Source organism: Gracilinanus agilis, chromosome 3, assembly GCF_016433145.1.
Source record: "Gracilinanus agilis isolate LMUSP501 chromosome 3, AgileGrace, whole genome shotgun sequence".
Lineage (NCBI taxonomy): Eukaryota > Metazoa > Chordata > Mammalia > Didelphimorphia > Didelphidae > Gracilinanus > Gracilinanus agilis.
Genome location: NC_058132.1, coordinates 12,306,905 through 12,327,750, shown reverse-complemented (window position 1 = coordinate 12,327,750; position 20,846 = coordinate 12,306,905). Strand labels below are relative to the sequence as shown.

At 37.6% G+C, this 20,846-nt stretch overlaps 1 protein-coding gene across 1 annotated transcript; it reads left to right on the top strand.

Annotated features, from left to right (window-relative positions):
- The first annotated feature begins 2,294 nt into the window (after positions 1 to 2,294).
- On the top strand, positions 2,295 to 14,215 carry LOC123240748 (zinc finger protein 260-like). Its single transcript, XM_044668461.1, has 3 exons — positions 2,295 to 2,321; positions 2,546 to 2,672; positions 11,685 to 14,215. The coding sequence occupies exons 1-3, from the start codon at positions 2,295 to 2,297 to the stop codon at positions 13,592 to 13,594; spliced, it is 2,064 nt and encodes a 687-aa protein (XP_044524396.1). The 3' UTR covers positions 13,595 to 14,215.
- The last annotated feature ends 6,631 nt before the right edge of the window (positions 14,216 to 20,846 follow it).

Below are 20,846 nucleotides of genomic sequence, written 5' to 3'. Positions count from 1 at the left end.
AAATGGTTGTTTGCCTTTTGATTTCTTCCTTTAAAAGGCTCTTAGACCTCATACCCTAGGCTGGAGCATATTAAGTTTCACTTGGTGAATTTTATCTCCCCATGAATTCTTTTCCCTCATAGGTTTTCAGATTCTGCCTTCCACAAAGAAGAATAATAGAGGAGAAGAGAATGACTTCTGGATTCCTGATGGCCAGGTCAATGGTGAGTTATGATTTCTTCTCTCTTTTGAAATGCTACTATGTTTCTCACAGTGCAGACACATTTCTTTCCTTTGTCCTCCAGCCGCTCCTCTCTGTCATGTCCCATCCATGTGTGACCTGAGCCTTATATGTATTCTCTTTTTTTTTTTTTTTTTTTTTTTTTTTTATTTTAAACCCTTAACTTCTGTGTATTGACTTATAGGTGGAAGAGTGGTAAGGGTAGGCAATGGGGGTCAAGTGACTTGCCCAGGGTCACACAGCTGGGAAGTGTCTGAGGTCGGATTTGAACCTAGGACCTCCCGTCTCTAGGCTTGGCTCTCAATCCACTGAGCTACCCAGCTGCCCCTGTATTCTCTCTTGATGACTGGCTACTCAGACCATATAGAGTTCATAGAGCAATAGGACTGGAAAAGATTGCATAGTCCTTTTCTCTTTATTTGATGCCATGATAAACTGAGCCTTGGGGAAGTAAAGTGTCTCATTCAAAATTACCTCTTTTTTTAAATTAAATTTTATTTTCAGATGAAAATCTACCTCCTTTCCTTTCCTCCTCTCCCTTTCAGTCCTTTATCTTCAATTGAGAAAAAAGGAAGAAAAATAAAACTGCCACATACATAGTCAAGCAAAACAAACGCCCACATCATTTTTCAGTTGTGTCTAGCTCTTCATGATACCATTTGAGTTTTCTAGACAAAGATACTGGAGTGATTTACCATTTCCTTCTCCAACTCATTTTACAGTTGAGGAAACTGAGGCAAAGAGGATTAAATGACTTGCCCAGTGTCACACAGTTAGTGAGTATCTCTGCCTGGATTTGAACTCAGGACTTCTTCATTCCAGGCCCAGAATTCTCTCCATTCAGCCACCTATCTGCCTATGTTTTCTTTCTATTAGGCCACATTATCTGAGGAATGCTCCCCATTCTCTTAGGTGCTCTTCTCTCTCCTAGAGAAGTTTTGCTTGTTTGTTGAATCAGCTGAGCTCTGCTTGACCAAATGCTGTGAAATAAATATGAAATAGACCTCAGAAAGAGTTAATACTTGGTATTATTCCAGTGGAAAGTTAGATCCATTTGCAATAATAAGGAAAGAGATAATCAAGTTTCCTAGGAGCTGTGATTTGGTTGGTGTGCATCTCCTTCTGTACCATGCAGATCCTGGTCCACTTATCTCTGAGAGTTTCCTAAAGCTCAGAGAAGTCATTGACTCACCCGTGGTCACCCAGCTGGTGTGTGTAAGAGGCTACACTTGCCCTGAGTTTTTCCTATCTCCCAAATCCATCCCTGTACCAATTCCAAGGTGTCTGTCCAGAAGATGTCAAGAAAAGAAATAGGAATTTAGTGAAGGAATGATCCGTGATTTATTTCTAGATGATTGCATTGTGGTCCAAAAATAGCAGTTTTCAAATTTTCTACCCTTTTCAGTTTACCAAGCGCTTCTCTGTGACAATATATGAGAGGTCCATGTGCACTTTAAAAGTACATGTTCTTTGGTTCTCTCACATGCCTGTTTTTCTGTCCTTTTAAACATCTACTTACCAAGACCAGGACAGATAGAACAAAGTTCCCTGCCTTCTGCAGGGAGTGTGGCAGAGTGATGGGAAAAGGAGACATTATGCCAAGAATTGCAGTTTGTGACTATAAATGTAAGTGCTTACGTTATAAATATGAGGTCATAAGATCTTAAGTTGGAAGGACTGTAGTAGAGTCCATCTCCTCTTCCTCATAGTCCAAAAGGAATCCTCCTCTAGCAGACCAGACAGATGGTCATCAGCTTCTTTTGATGGCCTGCAGGAAGGACAAGCTCACCACTTCCTAAAGCTGTCCATTCAACTTGGAGATCCCCATCTTAAACCTAAATCTCTCTCTATCTGTTTTCCATCCAACACTCCTGGCTCTGCCCTCTGGAGCCCAGGGAGACATCTCATCTTCCTCATGACAGTTTTTGGATGTTCAGTGATTTATATCCTAAAGGAACCCCGTGTGGTATGACCTCATGGTCATATTCCGTCCTTGTCACCTTCCCAAGGAAGTTTTCTATCTGATCCATGTCCTTATTAAATAGTAGTGTATGGAACACAGTGCTCCAGGTAGATGGGTCTCCTCTTGTCACCCAACAGGGTAGGTCAGTCTCACAGCTCTAGATGTTTAGACATCTTCTGTAGTCTTAGATACTATTACTATTGACTGTCTGACAAAAGGAGTTAGTACCAGGTGAGACCTCTAGTTACTAAAGGCCTCTAGAAACACTTGAAGTGGAATAGACAAAACTCCTAGAATGACCAGTTAGCTTCCTGTCGCCCTCCTGTTCCAAGTGATGGATCATCCCTGATTTACTTTTTCAGGACTCTGTGACGTTCCAGGATGTGGCTGTGGACTTCACCCAGGAGGAGTGGGGACGCCTGGAGCCAGCTCAGAAGGACCTGTACAGGGACGTGATGCTGGAGAACTATCAGAACTTTGTCTCCCTTGGTAAGGACAGCTTGCCCTTGTGAGCTGGCATCTGGCCATTGGGTTAGCCTTGTGTTCCTACTTGTAAAGACGGTGGCTTGGCTGGAGTACTGAGTTGTCGGTGTGTGGGGGTAGTCATGAATAATGGTGGTGACTATGTCTGACATTTGTATTGTACTTTGGGGGGTTGTGAGGTGACGTTAATGTACGTTACCCTATTTTGTCCTCACCATAGATGAGGAAACCTAGGTCCAGAGTTTCAATAAATCAACAAGCCTTTAAGTGGCTTTCATGTCTTGAGTACTATGTGGGGGTGGGAGAGAGATGGGGAAAGAGAGACTATGAGAGAGAAAGAGGGAGATCTAGAGTAGAGAAAGATAGAGGGGTAGAAGGAGAGAAAGGAAAGAGTGCCAGAGACAGATGGACTTCCTTTCCATTTCATCCAATTCTTACACATTAGTTAAATCCAAAGACCAGTTTGAACATGAGGCTCTCCTGACTCCCCCAAGCAAAGATTAAGCACTTCTGAGATGTATTGTGCTAGGGATGCAGAGACATACGTAAAAGAGTTCCTCTTTTGGAAGAACTTGCATTCCAAGAGCACAGTGATGTTGCTGCCCCTCTACTAATGGGTGATCTCAATGTTCTTGCTTTTCTTTACAGCAACTCAGATTCCTCATCTGTAAAATGAAGAGGTGAGATCATGTGGCCCCTGGAGGCCCTTCCACCTGTAAGTCTGGTCCCATGGACTCAGCGGGGTCCCATGGACCCCATATTATCTGGGAGCAGCACAGTAGAGAGCACTCTTCATGTCCTGAGTACTCTGTGGGGGTGGGAGAGAGATGGGGAAAGACTATGAGAGAGAAAGGGGGAGATCTAGAGTAGAGAAAGATAGAGGGATAGGAGGAGAAAACCTCTGCTCTTTTCCTTAAAGAGAAAGGAGTGACAGTGAATTTTGAGATGGATTTCCCTGCTTAGCACTTTGCCATTTCTTTCCCTAAAGGAGGACTGCCAGCCCCCAAACCTCATGTGATCTCCCAGTTGGAGAGAGGAGAAACACCGTGCATAGCAGAGAGAGAAGCCCCGAGGGCCATTTTCCAAGGTGAGTGAGTGAACACCAGGCTGGTAGCAGTCATTGCCAGCAAGAGCTCAGTGGGTCAGTAACGTGGAGTCCCTTTGAAATGATGGATGAGGGGCCTTCCCAAAGGCCCTGCAGCCTCTACTGGGGAGGCAGATGGGTTTGGTCTAACAACTGATTATCTGTTTGTTGTCTGAGGGAATCTCACAGAGGCTTTCTTGAATGTGAACAAATCTGTAACACTCATCTTGTCTACCTTTGGTTCCTTTTATATGATTCTGGACTCTCATGTTTATTTCCTCCTGGGTATCTTCTGCTTCAGAGGAAGTTTTCTTACCTCCATTCATTTCTTATCTCTTTAGTCCTAAGGGGTGCCTCATTCTCTTACTGACCTAGTCAAATGAGGCTTCCCTAAGGGCATTCCCCAGGCCTTTACCATTTCTAGCTGCCTTTTCTCTTGGTGCATATTTCATATAGATGGCTGCATTGACTAGCTCTAGACATCTAGTTCCCAAGTAAGACTTGCTATTCATGCTCTAGAACCACATTCCCAGATGCTTTGGAGGCGTGAAAAATTCAGATTCAGCATTTCTAAAACCCAATGGGAGGGATATGAATAACTCGGGCATTACCACTTAACATATTCATAACTCTTCTGGGTCTAGTGAGGAAAGGAAGAGCCAATTGGCAAATCTCCTAGATCCATGTAGGTGAACCTATGGGACGAGTGCTGGAAAGGGTTACTCCTTTTCCCCTTGCCTGAGAACATTTTTCACTTCACCCTCCCCTCTGCCCAGAGCGCTTCCTCCCCTGTGTGGAGCAAGGTGTGGCTCCCATGTGGCATGAGGGTGCAGTTTGGGTACTCGCTTTCTTAAAGATTCGCCATCACTGTCTTAGATTGTCTCTCTGCAGCATCTCTTTATCAGTGCATGTGTTGGTCCTCCCCCCCAGCCCAGACCCTCCTGGAGAATAATGTAGTAACCGTCTTTCATGTCTGCTCACCTTAGGTCTCCCTGCCATTCTCCTCTTCCCCTCTCTACCTGTGTGTCATACTGCTGCCAAAATTATCTGCCACCCATTGACCTGCTATGTCAGTCTCACTGCAAACTAAAGAGGATCTATATTTCTGGTGAATATTGATTGAAAAATATCAAGTCAAATACCGACAGATTAATTAAAAAACCCACAAGTATTCTTTCTGACCAAATTAGATTTGTACCTGGATTACTTAAAGTATAAGAAAATAAATCATGGCTGCAACAAAAACAACAGAATGTGATGCACTAAATGCACTCATTTAGACTCCTGGAGGGAAAAATTTTCTGCATAGTGACATCCAAAAGTAGAGAGAATCAGATCACTAGGTAAAGTGGAGCCTTTGACTTGAGGACTTTGAAGAAAGGCTCAGTAATTACTTGTCAGTGGATTTTTCAGACATTGGCTGGCCTCAGTGATATGTGAGGTCCCTTCTAGCTCTGAAATTTTGTGTTTGCGTGAAGAAAAAAAATCTTATTTATTTATTTTTAAACTTTTACCTTCCATCTTAGAATCAATACTGTGTATTGGTTCCAAGGCAGAAGAATGGTATAGGCTAGGCAATGGGGGTAGAGTGACTTGGCCAGGGTCACAAAGCTAGGGAGTGTCTGAGGCCACATTTGAACCCAGGACCTCCCATCTTTAGGCCTGGCTCTCAATCCACTGAACCATCCAGCTGCCCCTGATTAAAAAAATTCTTATGTGAAATGAATTATTGTCTTTTTTAAGACTAAATATTTTTTCTCTATCTGCCCTCCTTTTTACAGCCAACCTCCAAGAAAAACTTGGGGTTTTGTTTTAGAACCTGTTACTTATTTTTATATGTGTATGTGTGTGAGATTAGATATTTTGGTGCCTTATATATTCCTATGCCATAAATTATTTAACCATGCCTCAATAAATATCTACTTTGTTTCTATTTCTTTGCTACTATAAATATTTTAGTGAATATGTATACTTTTTGTCTTTGATCTACTTGTATGTGCTGAGCAATGGAATTTTGGGTCAGAGGGCACAGACATTTTCATCCCCCCCCCCTTTTTTTCCCCCAATAATTCCAAGTTGATTTCAACATTTGGATCAGTTCACCGTTCCATAAGCAGTGTATCAGGTAACCTCATTTTATATTATCTCCTTATCCCTAGCCAACATGGAGTGAGTCTACCAAGCACATTCAACATTTTTCTGGAAAAATAACACCTTAAATAATTGCTTGTTTCTGGGTCATGCCAGTATAATAAAAATGAAAATGCTACCTAAATTAATAAACACCTTATTGCTAAACCCATCAAACTATCAAGAGGGTATTTCCAGAGCTAGGAAAAATGATAATAAATATATTTGGAGGATTTATTTTATTTTTAGGTTATTATGGGAAACGATGGAAAAAGTAAGGAAAGGGGAATAATATACTTCCAGATGTCAAACTATATTGCAAAGTTGTAATTATCAAATCTATTTTGATCATCATTAAAACAAAAGAGTAGATCAAAGAAACAAAACTTGACAGGGAAGAATCAAACAAATGACCTAGAAAACACAGCCCTATTTGACAATAATGACTGGCAAAACTAGAATAGCAGTCTTTGAGAAATTAGTTTTATATTATCTTAAATAATTCACAATAAAGTTCAAATGCATATGTGATCCAAATATTACAAGTCAAAAGACACAAAAAAGTTAGAAGAGTGCTATATGGAAGTGCTTTCATGATGGTGCTTAACCAAATCAAGGGATAAAAGTGATTAGAAAAGATAAAACAGGTCGTTCCAATGACTCAAAATTGAAAACATCAATTTTGATGAATTCTAACACAGAGATTTAAAAAAAAATTTTATTTAGAATATTTTTCCATGGTTAGATGATTCAAGACCCCCCTTCCCTTCTCCTCCCCACCTCCCAGAGCCCACAAGCAGTTCTACTGCGTTATCTATGTATCATTGTTCAATCCTATTTCTGTGTTATTCATATTTGCAGCAGAGCGATCCTTTAACATCAAAACCCCAATCACATCCCTATCGCACTACGTGATTGAGCATATATTTTTCTAATGTGTTTCTGGTTCCACAATTCTTTCTCTGGATGTAGATAGCGTTCTTTCTCGCAAGTTCCTCTGGATTGTCCTGGGTTATTGCATTGCTATAGGCAGGAAAGTCCATTACATTCGATTGTGCCACAATGTATCAGTCTCTGTATACAATGTTCTGATTCTGCTCCTTTCACTCTGCATCACTTCCTGGAGGTCGTTCCAGTTCACATGGAATTCCTCCAGTTTATTATTCCTTTTAACACAATAGTATTCTATCACCAACAGATACCACAATTTGTTCAGCCATTCCCCAATTGATGGGATACCCCCTCATTTTCCTATTTTTTGCCACCACAAAGAGCAAGACTAAATATTTTGTACATGTCTTTTTCTTTATTATCTCTTTGGGGTAGAAACCCAGCAGTGGTATGACTGGATCAAAGGGCAGGCATTCTTTTAAAACCCTTTGAACATAGTTCCAAATTGCCCTCCAGAATGGTTGGATGTGTAGAGATTTTTCTAAAAGAACTACAAATCATTAACTATTTGAATACTCAATAAGAGAAAAACAAATCAAAACTATTTGAGATATTTTGCCTTATGCCTATCAAGGAGATGATAAGGGATTGATTGATTGATGGACAACCACTGTTTCCAGGTTTTTGTTGAGTTTTGGCTACCACAAAGAAAATTGATAGTGATTTTCTTTAAAATTGGAGATCTTTTCATCTGTCTCAGACTCTCAGCAGTGATATTACTGGGTCAGAGTAGAGTGAGCACAATTTAGTTACTTTTCTGTTATGGTAAATTGTTTCCAAACAACTCAGCTTTGCTACCAGAGCACTTGGTAGGTCTGTCGTCTCACAGCTACATTTGCCATTTTCATCTTTTGTCATCTTTGCACAACTGATGGTATGAAGTGAAACTTGAATGTTTTAATATGCATTTTTATTAGTGATTGGGAGTATTTTCAGATGATTGATAAGTTTGCAGTGCTATAGGGTTTGTTTCCTCTAGCCAGTTAACTTTTTCAGAATAGCTTTTGGTTTTACATATTTTTATCAATTTCATAGATGTTAGATATTTTAATCTTTTGCAATCACTTCTTTTTTTTTTGAAAATCGTTTACCTAACCATCATCATGATAGGTGACATTTTTATGTTGTAATCTTTATGTCTCTTATGTACTTGGAGTCTGTTTGCAAAATTCAAACTTCATTCCTGCTAGGTTGTTTTCCTGCTTTCCCAGCAGCTTTTGTAGACTACGTTTCTTCTGTCTCTAAATCTCAATAACTAATTCTTGGATTAATTGGAAACTACCAGTTTTAGGGCGTCTGTTGCTTTTTTTATTACCATGTTTATTCTTTTGATTTTAACTGGTTCCAAACTTCCTTTTTAAAATGCATTTACAGTATAATCTAGTCATCCTGAACATTCTTTTCATTCTTCCTCTTGACATTTTTGACTTTGCTTCCTCCAAATAAGTTTTTTTTAACATCCAGTTCTAGAAAGTGATTGTTTTGAAGTTTGGTATCACCTTAAATCTATAAAACATTAGCTGGCTTTCGTATTCCTTATGGTATCCTCCCATTCTTGGCCCTAGAACCACTTTACTAAAAGAGATGGGGAGTTCATTGTGGGTGTTTTCTAATCGAATCCCTGCTGAATGTTAGGAATCAATGTTTTCTTATGGTTTATAAGTTATTGTCTTGCCCTTAGGTCCCTTAATTCATGTCAGTTTATCAATATTATGCTATTGTATCCATAATTAACCAGTTTCTCCCTTGTAATGATTAGACATTCTCAATTTACAAAACAGTATTCTGATAACATCTGCAAATGCTTTAGAAAATGTAGACTGTATGAAGAACCGTGTGTGCAGCAAATTCAGTGGGGTCTGGAGTTTGATCATACAAGTCAGCCAGCCACTTGACTACTGTATATTTAATTTTATCCTCTTGAGGTCCATAGAAATCTAGGGATATGCTGTGATTATTAATTTCATTCATGAATTTGTCACTAATTATCTCAGACTTTATTCTAGTTTATTAAACATTATTAATGAAATGGAGAAACGTTCCTTACTGATTGTATTTACTCTTATTTTTAAACATTTAAATCATTGACTATACACAAGTAGAAAATGAAGGCAATAAGCATAAAGCTATACAATTATTTATGATATTTTGACTATAATATCACAACTTGAGACACTTCAAACCTTCCCTGTAGTTAGTAAACTCCTACTGTGTGCCAGTCTTTGTGCCAAGTATTGGGGATACAGGAAGAAACAGAAGATAATAAATAGTAAAGCTCTTCAGAGAGCTTGCAGTCTAATAGGTGAAAGAATGAAAAGTAACTGAAAGAATGAAGTTAACCAACTAGATGAATAAATAATAACTGGGATAATAAATAATAGTAGGTGGGTTAATTGGGATTGGTATAGATGACAGGTGGGTAACACCAGGAAATCTGCTGGGGTTTCACTGTGGGTCCTTTAGATGTCAATCAGGAACTTACAGGAGAGTATATATTTTAAAGACTTAATAAAACCCTGGGATAGGGAGTGAAGGGAATGGGTAAACTAAACTTAAGTTACTAAGGGTCTCCACACAAAAGTCCAAGAGGCAGAAATCTACTCAAATCAGCTATAAAACTACCAACTGCCTTAACTCTAACCAAATCCAGGGACTGGATTGGTGAGCAGGTCCAGTTTTGTGAGTCCAAGCTAGATGATCTTCCAAGCTGTTTCATTGGAGTCTTGATGGTCTGCTATTAAATCCAGTTAAGGAGAGGGAGTGAGGATTTGATCCCAATGTCCACCACTGGGCCTAAATCTTAACTCAAACTTACTCCTTCACCGGGTCTCTTGATTGAAGATGATCTCACTTTAAAATAGGATCCACACCAAAGGGAAAACAGCTTTCTTAATCCAGGGAGTTAATGAGAGTCCAACTCTCTTCATCCAGGGAAAACATTGAGTCTCAGCTGACACTTTGCCAGTATCCCAGAGTTCTGGAACCTGCTTCTCTGTCAATAATCTGCTCTCTGCTTCCCTATAACATAGGGGAGACAACATGTCAACAAATATGTAAAAAATAGGCTACAGGCAAGATAAATGGGAAGTAATAGGGAAAGCAGTTTGTCTGAGGGTTTGTGGAAGGCTTCCTATAGAAATGGGATCTTAATTGGGACTTAAAGGAAACCAGGGAGGCCAGTATTCAAAGCATAGGAGGGAGGGAGAGCATTCCAGGCATGAGCTAGTCAGAAGAAATGATCAAAACTTTTAGAGATGGGGTGTCTTGTTCATGGAATAGTCAGGAGGTCGGTATCACAGGATGGAAGAATATGGCTTGGGAAGTGAGGATTAAGAAGGAATGGTAGAGGGGGCAGCTGGGTAGCTCAGTGAATTGAGAGCCAGGTCTAGAGACAGGAGGTCCTAGGTTCAAATCTGGCCTCGGACACTTCCTAGCTGTGTGACCCTGGGCAAGTCACTTGACCCCCATTGCCTAGCCTTACCACTCTAATGCCTAGGAGCCAATACATAGTACTGACTCCAAAATAGAAGGTGGTAAGGGTTTTAAAAAAAAAGAAGAAGAAGGAATGGTAGAAAAGGTTTTAAATGCCAAAGAACATTTTTTATTTGCTCCTGGAGGCAATAGGGAGCCACTGTAGTTTATTAAGGAGGGTGCTGACGTGATCAGGTCTGAGCTTTAGGAAAATCACCTTAGTAGCTAAATGGAGGATGTCTTGGAAAGGGGAGAGGCTGTAGACACACCAGCAGCTACTAGAATAGTCCAGGTGTGAAATAATAAGAGGGCCTGCACCAGGGTGGGAGCAGTATCAGAGAGGAGAAAAGAATATATTAAAGACATAAGTGGCTCCGTGTATAGAGCTCCAGACCTGGAGTCATATTCAAATGTGACTTCAGACACTGTCTAGCTCTTGCCTTTCTGTCTTAGAGTTACTACTAAGACAGAAAGCAAGTTATTTTAACGAGAAAGATAATGTCCTAGAGGTAACATTGGCAGGCCTTGGCAACAGCTTGGTTGGGGGTGGGAAGGTGGCATTTGAGAAAATGAGGAATCCAGGATGATTCTTGGGTTGTAAACCTGAGAGTTTGGGAGAAATGGCCCTGTTAATCTGTAGTAATGGGTGTGGAAGGTGGTGGGGAGTGGGGCATTTTAAGGGGAAAGATAATGAGTTCTGTTTTAGACATGTTGAGTTTAAAATTCCTGTTGGCCATCCAGTTAAAAATGATTGACAGGCAATATTTGGAGTTGAGAGATTGGAGATCAGCAGAAAGATTAGGGCAGGAAAGGTGGATTTGAGAAAGAAATGGTAATTAAATCAATGGCAGCTGATATCTCCAGGTTAGGTATATATAGAGGCATAAGAATCTTGTCAACTTTTCAACCTCTTCATAGAATTAGAAACAACATTTAAGATTGCCTTTTCACATCAAGTCATTTTCTCAGCTGTCTTTTAAATTGTCATCCAAATGGATCACTAATGAAACATCTCCCTGATTCCATAGGGGAAGGCAATTTGCATTAGGCCTTTTTTCCCAAGTGACCTTTTAAGCTCTCACCAGGAAAAGTTTTTTCCTTAATATTCTGTCTGTATTTGTTTTCTTAAAGAGAGTAAGAGTTTCTATAGTCTCTGAAGGAAAGGGTATTTTGATTCAGGTTACATAATCCCAGATAACAAGATACTTTGTTGCTATCACATCTTTCTCAATATTTCTCCCTTCTTCAGTTTCTAAGAAAAATTGCTCTACTTTTTTCCAATTAGTTATTCTCCTTATAACACTTAACATAAATGTTAAAAACATAAAACATTTTCCCTTCTTGCAGCAAAGTGGATATTCACAGTTTTTTGTTCATTTCAGATCCCTTTATTCTTAATACAAGATATGAGATCAAGGAGTCATCTGTAAATCATGGCATTTTTATGGAAGCATCAACCAAGGAGAGATCTTCAGAGTTCTGGAATTCTAAGTTGGATGAAACTTGGGATTTTAATGTCTGGCTGGAAGGCCATAAGGGGAAGGAGAGATTGTTCCAGGAAGTTATAGGCAGTCACAGAACAGCTTCTGAGTTGGATGTTCATGAACAGAATGCTTTTGGGAAGAGATTCAAGTTAGCATCTGTTCTTGTTCCCAGACAAAGAGCGACTATGGGAGTACAACACCATCAACACGACACACTTGGGAAGAGCTTCAAACAATTATCAGACATAATTGACCATAATAGGAACTCCTTAGGAAAGAAAATTGGTAACTATAAATGTAAGAAACCTATCATTTACCACTCAGACCTTTTTCAGTACCGTAAATTACACAATGGAGAGAAACACCATACATGTAGTCAGTGTGGGAAAACCTTCAGCAGTAGTTCATGCCTTATTGCACATCAGAGAATCCATACTGGAGAGAAGCCTTTTAAATGTAATGAATGTACAAAAGCCTATAGGCGTAAAGCACATCTTATTCAACACCAGAGAATTCATACTGGAGAGAAACCCTATGTGTGTAATGACTGTGGAAAAGCTTTCAGCATTGATTCATCCCTGGTTAAACACCAAAGAATCCATACTGGAGAAAAGCCCTACAAGTGTAATCAGTGTGGGAAAGGCTTTAGCCAAAAAGGACACCTTAATCAACACCAAAGAATTCATACTGGAGAAAAACCTTTTACATGTAATGAATGTGGGAAAGCTTTCAGCCAATACAAACACCTTAATGAACACCAGAGAATTCACACTGGGGAGAAACCCTATGAATGTAATGTATGTGGGAAAGTTTTCAGACAGTTCGGGAACCTTAGTAAACATCAGAGAATTCATACTGGAGAGAAACCATATAAATGTAACCAATGTGGGAAAGCATTTATTGACAACTGCGTCCTTATTCAGCATGAAAGAATTCATACAGGAGAAAAACCATATATATGTAATGAATGTGGGAAGGCCTTCAGTCGGGGAATATGCCTCAAGAAACACAAGAGAATTCACACTGGAGAGATACCCTATAAATGTAATGACTGTGGAAAAGAGTTCACTGACAAGACATCCTTTGTTTGTCATCAAAAAATTCATACTGGAGAGAAGCTACATGAGTGTATTGACTGTGGGAAAACTTTTTGCCAGAAGGCGAACCTTAAAAAACACAAAATGATTCATACTGGAGAGAAGCCCTTTGAATGCAATGAATGTGGGAAAGCTTTCCGAGTAGTGGGACAGCTTAACATACATAAAAGAATTCATACTGGAGAGAAACCTTTTAAATGTACTGAATGTGGAAAAGCTTTCAGAGACAGAGGAGGACTTAGTGTTCATAAGGAAAAACATGGAGAGAAACGTTATACATGTAGTGACTGTGGGAAAACCTTCAGGAACCGGGGATACTTTCGTATACATCGGAAAACTCATAATCAGGAGAAACGTTATAAGTGTAATGAATGTGGGAAAGACTTCAGCCTAAGGGAATCCTTTGTTGTTCATCAGAGAATTCACACTGGAGAGAAGCCCTATAAATGTAATGTATGTGGGAAAGCCTTCATTTACAACACATCTTACAGTAAACATCTGCGAATCCACACTGGAGAGAAGCCCTATACATGTAATGAATGTGGGAAAGCTTTTACTCAGAAGCATTACCTTACTGAGCATGAGAGAATCCACACTGGAGAGAGACCCTTTGAATGTAATGAGTGTGGAAAGTCCTTCAGGCAGAAGCAAACTTATAAGGCTCATAAGAAAATTCATACTAGAGATAAAACGCTTAAAGCCTTCAGTTGAAAGGAACGTATTTGGAAATATCAGTATTTCCTACTGTTGGACAATTAATGTAAATGTGTTCAATGTTGAAAAGCTATAATTTCAACTCACAGGGAAACCTACCACCTTAGAGTTGATGACCGATCATGAAACAACTCTTGCATGTGTATTTAACTTGTTACAGGCTTCATGAGGAAAATTTACTGTGGGACTTTAGTATGGGAAATACTTCATATGATCACAGTCATAGAGATAAAGCTGGAAGGGACCTTAAAAAGATTTCTCCAACTCCCTCATTTTCTAGATGTGGACACAAAGGGAGAGTCATTAAATAATTTGTCCAGCATCAGATAGCCTGTAAGTATATGAGGCAGTATATGAATCCAGGTATTCTTGATACCAAATCGGGTGCCCTGCCCACTAGTCAGTGCTTCTTTTCCTCTAGTCTTGTTACTCGTTAAATACTGAAAGTCAAAATGTCAAAAACAGCTTTTTTCACAAGCTACAATAAATACTGTTGGGGGACTTGAAAGGGAAAAATAACAATCATAGTAAAAATAAAATTATAAAAACATTAAATCTCTTTAATTTGGAATGCATGTTATCTGCTTTAGGTGTTGAAGTTGTATGAATAGATTCTGAAAGGACTATAGTATGTTTCATAAATGATTTCAGTAAATTTGCTAAATTTAGCAAGAGATTAAAAATAGTAGATAAATGACATGACCTTCCTGCTCCAGGCAGGAGAATAGCTAGTGTAGCTTCTCTTGAATAATTACCCCTGGGCTTGGATGGGTCCACTCTATTTGTACTTGCTTGATTTGGGATCTGAAATATCATCATAGTATAGTAAAGCCCAAAGATAGCTTGAAGGAGTTCTAGTTTACCTTGTGAGATTAACTCTCCCTTTTTAATAATGGGAGTTTGAGAATATTGAACTTTTGGTTCTACTTACAAGGGAAAGTGAGGTTTTCAGCAAATTCCTGGCCCTGTCTGAATAAGAATTGGATACTTGGTCCACAAGTCCACAACTTGTATGGAAAATTTTATGTGTAGTATAAATAAATTACTGAATTAAATTCTTCTTGGGCTTAAAGCATTACTGGTGCCAGTAACCAATAGGATAAACCAAAGTTGGAATGCACCAGCAGATGGAAATCCCCCAAACCAAGCTTTGTATAGCCCATGTTGCCTGTTTCTTCCAAGTCTATCCTGTACATCTCCTCTATTATTTATATTTTTTGTTCTATGATAAACCAAAATAGCATCTACTTAGAACAGTCACTGTTCAAAAGTACCTTTTGTGCCCATTTGCTTATATCCACACACAATATTAGGTTTTCCTCATTAGTAATGTAATAATTATACCAGTCTTGTGTTCTCTTCATTCCATTAGATAATAGTGGTAGGACAGGGCTAGATGTCCTCTTATTGACAGTTGTTAAAAAGGATTCTTTTCCAATAAAGATCAGGACCAGATGATTTCTAACCTATCATGCTCTGAGATTAGTGCTATTACTCAGTTTCTTCCATCAGGCTACCTCTTACAGTTTGATTCCATCTTGGTTGGGAGCGATGATAACCAGCTCTCCTAGCTCTCCAGTGCAATTAAGCAGAGTCCAGGAATAGGAAGTGCCATAGCAGTGACCATTAAGCTAACTCCTTGTGTTCTTTTGGAGGAGGGTTTTTTTCCCCTTAAATTCATTACCCTGCATCGCACCAGTTCCTCAACTTTATGTATGAAAAGATATTCAAACAGGCACATTAAAAATTTGGTGGGGCTGAATTGGGCCAGGTCTAGAGAGCAATTTTGATTGATTCAGAGATCTCACTTTTCAGTATATTCACCCATATAGACATAAAGATCCAGCATGTTAAGACTATTTGTAGTAAATGAGTATGCACTAATTAGTGAAAGATTGAAAAAAGTAGCATGTGCATATAATGGAATATTGTGCATTAAGATAACTGAATAGAGGAATCCAGAGAAACCTGGGAAATTTTGTATGAGGATGGAAAATGACCCCTTCCCCCCCTACCCCAATTCAATATGAAAGAAACTACACTGATTTAAAAGACTGCCATAAGAAATGGAAACTGCATAATTGGTAAACTGATGAAGGTTTCAGGAAACAGATACTGGAACAAACTTCATGACGCGTGTGGGAGGGGCAGGCCCAGAAGGATTGTTACAAAAATGGAAAGTTATAATTACTATATTGGAAGTTTTGATTGTTTTGTTTTGCTACAAGGAAGGGTTGAATCTGAGTCTAAGAATATGTAAAGACAAAAAAAATCAATAAACATGTATGTGTGTTTTTAAAATTCTGGTAGATACATAAATCTATCGCAGTATAGAAAAGGCCCATGATAAATTGCAGTACTAATTTATATTCAGTCACTTAGAGCCCTTTCTTGTGATCAAAAGCATCTCGGAGAAAGAATTGTTTTTAACAGAAAGACACTAGAACTTTCTCAGTAAGATTGGGGGCAAAGAAATACCGTTGTCTCCACTATTTTGGAATCTGATGCTGGAATTGCTATGTATAAGGGAAAGAAAATCAAGAAATGTAGGCAAAGAGGAGACAGTTATTACTATTTGTAGATAGTTTGCTTAAACCTAAGAATCCAGTGAAAAGAGTTGGAACCAATAGTAAAATATTAGGATATGAAACTTTTTTTCTATTAGTGAAATCAAGGAGAAGGGATGAAAATGATATTCAAAATAGCTACAAAATAATGAAGACCCAGCTGTTACCCTCTCAGGACACTAAAGAAATATATGAAACTACAAAACACTTTGGAGAAATAAGAATTTGTAGATAACCACTATTTTAAAGATTTAATGCTATACCAGAATGCCAAAAAGTTAAAAGAGTATTGAGCAAAAGAAGGAAAAACTAAGAACCTCTGAAGATCAAGCCTAATGCTTAATAAATTTGATGTCAACTTACTACAGGAATGGTTCCCTATTTAGCAAAGACACCAGAAAACTTGAAGAGCTCTACAGAAATTAGGTTTAAAACAACATCTTAATTTTAAGTTCTAAAATAAGCATCAATTGGATAAGCAGTCACAATAAAATTTACATCATTTTTAAAAATTTCAAGGAAATGTTTATCATGTGATTTGGGGCAAAATTAAAAGGACAAGGAACAAACGATCTCAAAAATGCTTTTGAGTTTTTGAAATTAAAAAGCATTTGCATGGGATGTCTTCTTGACGATACGGCTGCCAGCTGGAGACACTTACTGTCTCCTATTTACCTACTTCAACAAAACAAGTTTGTATGAGATGAAATAACAGATATAAGAAGATTGAGTCACTGTTCACCTCAGAACTGCAAAAGAGGTCACCCAGAAAACAGGGCTATAGGAAAACGGTTCTGTGAGCAAAGATTCCCATAAAAAGGTGGTAGTTCATAACAACTGCCAGAGTAACTCAAAGGAAAACATTAATTTTTCAGAAGGACTACATGAATGGCTAGAAGAAAAACAAAAGTCATTGAGGAAAGCATTGGAATAAATTGCTTAGTAGAGAAAATGGTAAACTACCTAAGAAATGGACTCTCAAAAATAATTTTCAATTGAATAATCAATTTCTAAGTCAGTAAGAAATGACAATAAAACCAAAATATTAAAAAAAAAAGTAAAGACTTCTAGCCAAGAATAACTTACTTGATAAGGCTGCATGTGTCTTGAAGGAAAAAAGCAGACCTTTATCAAAATTTAAAGCATTTTTGGTTAAAAGACCAGAACAGTAGGAGTTTGAAATAAAAGACGGGAGCCAGAGACCTAGAAGGGCAAATTATTTGTGCAGTTGGAAGTGCTCTATGATGATACAGTTGCTAACCTTTGAAAAAATGATCTTTCCCACTCACTACCAATTAACAAAAGAAAAATGTATAGCAAAGCAAATTCCCACGTTATCTATTTGAATGGACACAGAGCTGGTTCAATATTAAGAAAATTATAAGCACAAAAATGAAGAAAAAATTATGTGATTATATGAATAGATGCAGAAAAAAATCCATTCCTGTTTTTTTAAAAACCTAATAGAAAGTATAGAAATAGAGTTTCCCTTAATATAAGCAATATTGATTTAAAACTAAAATCCATGACCTCAGACACTTCCTAGCTGTGTGACTGGGCAAGTTATTTAACAAGCCCCCCCACCCCGCCTTGCCTGGACGTTACGGCTCTTCCGCCTTGGAAATAATACACAGTATTGATTCTTTATTAGCTATAATGAAATAAACCAGAGGGCTCTCCAATAAGATTAGTGGTAAAGCAAGGATGTCCAATATTATTATTCAACATAATGGTAGAAAGGCTGGCAATAAAATAAGAAAAATAAATGGAAAGAATAGTTAAAGAGGAAATAGGGTTAACACTTTTTGCAAATGATTTTTAAAAATAGAAGCCTAGTGTGTCAACTAAAGGAAAAATGAAAACTTCAGCTAGGATACGAAATATGCCCACATGAAACAAGCGTTTTTATATATCAAAGGAATTATATTCAGAATAATTATGAATAGTATGAAATACTTGGGAGTCCACCTGCTAAGACACCAAATATATGAATACAGTAATAAAACATTTCATACAAAGATATAAATAAGATGAGAAATATTCAATGGTCAATGGGTTAGATCAAGCCAATATAATGACAAAATACGTAAATTAATTTACTAATTTAGCACCATGCTAATCTACCTACCAAAGGACTATTTTACAAAAATAGGGGGAAAAAATCATCTGAAGGAAAAAGAATACTAATGGAATTGATTGGGGAGGGGTGGAATGTGAAGTTAAGGGACCTAGAAATAGCCATTTCAGACTATTACAAAGCCATGCAACAAAGCCAAGACTAACCAACTAAGTTGGTTGATGAATCAGATTAGGTACACAATATACCAGAAACAATCATACACTGTAGTCCAGTATGGGAAATCAGCCTTAAGATCCCAACTATTGAGGCAAGAATTCATTATTTGACACAAACTTTTGGAAAAACTGGGAAGTAGTCTGATGAAAACAATTCACCGATATCTCACTATATTTCAAACAAGGTTTAAATGGGCATCTGATTTAGACATGAAAGGTAACATAAAAAACAAACATTAGACAAACATGGAAGAAATTACCAGTCAAATCTCTGCATAAGGGTAGAATCCATGATCAAATGAGATCAAGAAGTTCACAGGAGACAAGATGGACAATTTGGATTACATAAAATAAGTGTGTGCCCAAGCAAAGCCAGTTAAGCTACAATTAGAAGAGAACCAGGTGAGTGGGGGGAAGTAAACTTCATAGCAAATGTTTCAAAGATCTCATTTCTAAATTGTATATGGAACTGATTCAAATTTATAAGCATAAAACATTTCCTAATAGATAAATGGTTCAGAGATATGAATAGGCGATTTTTCAAAGGAAGAAATCCAAGCTAGCCATATAACCATGTGAAAAAATACTTTGTCACTAATAGAGAAATGCAAATTAAAACAACTATGAAGTTCAGCCTCACACTCATCAGATTAGGTAAATTGATGAAAAAAAATGAAATGCTGGAGGAACTATGGGAAAATGGCTGTATTAATAAACTAGGTGGATATGTCAATTGGTACAACCTTTCTGGAAAGTCATTTGGAACCATGCTCTAAAAGCTATTAAACTGTATACTCTTTGGCCCACTATTTAGTGGATACCACTATTAGGTCTATACCCACAAAGAGATTTTTATTTTTATCTTTTAATTATTATTATTTTTAAACTCTTACCTTCTGCTTTGGGGTCAATACTGTGTATTGGCTCCAAGGCAGAAGAGTGGTAAGGGCTAGGCAATGGGGGTCAAGTGACTTGCCCAGGGTCACATAGCTAGGAAGCGTCTGAGACACAAAGAGATTTTTAAAAGCCCATCAGTACAAAAATCTTTATGGCAACTCCTTTTGTGGTGTCAAAGAATTAGGAACTGAAGGGGTGTCCATCAATTTGGGAAAAGCTAAAGAAGTTAAGCTATGCAAATATGATATAATACTATTGTTCTGTAAGAAATGATGAAAGAAACCGGGGGAGACTTGTATGAACTCATGCCAAATGAAGTGAACATAATCAGGAGAATAATTTCTATTATAACAGTATTGTGCAATAAGCATTTTTTTTTAAATCCTTCCTTTCCGTCTTAGAATCAGTACTGTGTATTGGTTCCAAGGCAGAAGACCTTTAAGGGTTAGGCAGTGGGTGTTAAGTGACTTGCCCAGGGTCTCATAGCTAGTAAGTGTCTGAAGACAGATTTGAACCTAGGACCTCCTATTTCTAGGCCTGGCTCTCAGTCCACTAAGCCACCCAGCTGCCCCCTACAATAAGCATTATTGATAACATTAATTACCTGCTATGTGTCAAGGGACTATGCTAAACATACAAAAAAATACAAATACAAAAATCAATACAATACAATACAAAATAAAAAATACAAAAAAATACAAATTCAAAAGTAATACAGTACTACAAAATATAAAAATAAAACATACAATACAAAATGGTATTGTATACAATTAAATATATTTACAATTCATACAATTGTATACAAAATACAAATAACAATACAAAAATACAAAAAATACAATACAAAATATACAAATACAAGTAAATACAAAATATATGTATGTACTTGTTATAAATATTTTGTATAGAGGGTCCTTTTAGTCTTTCTTTGATCTCTTTGGGGTAAGAGCCTAATAGTGCTGTAGTTTGTTATAGGGTATTCACAATTTACTAACTTATTAGGTCTGGTTATGAATCATTTCACAGCTCCACTAACAAATGCTTTGGTATACCTTTTTTAAAACATGACCTCTCCAACATTTGTTATTTTATCTTTTGTCATCTTTGCTAAACTTCAGAATTGTTTTAAATTTACATTTCCCTGAGTAATAAGGATTAAAAAAATGTGAATATTAGTTGTTTGAACTTGTTGTTTATCATTTTTTAAAAATGTTCACTGTTCTATTCTTTGGCCATTTATCTATTGGGGAAAATGCCTCTTAATCTCATTAAATTTCAAACAATTATGTAGCTTGGATATGAAACCTTTATTTGAGAGATTCTGCTCCCCTCCCCACTTTTACTTGTTTCCCTTCTCATCTTTACTACATTGGATTTATTTTAGCACACCCTTTTCAAGTTTACATAACCAAAATCACACATTTTATTTTTTAAGTTCTCTATATTGAGCACTAATATTCTAATGTAGGAATAAAAAACAAATATCCCTT

Coding starts and splice junctions, on each gene's coding strand:
- LOC123240748 (XM_044668461.1), top strand. CDS start 2,295: ATGGGTCTCCTCTTGTCACCCAACAGG. Junction 2,322..2,545: donor TCCTCTTGTCACCCAACAGG/GTAGGTCAGTCT, acceptor TTACTTTTTCAG/GACTCTGTGACGTTCCAGGA. Junction 2,673..11,684: donor TCAGAACTTTGTCTCCCTTG/GTAAGGACAGCT, acceptor TGTTCATTTCAG/ATCCCTTTATTCTTAATACA.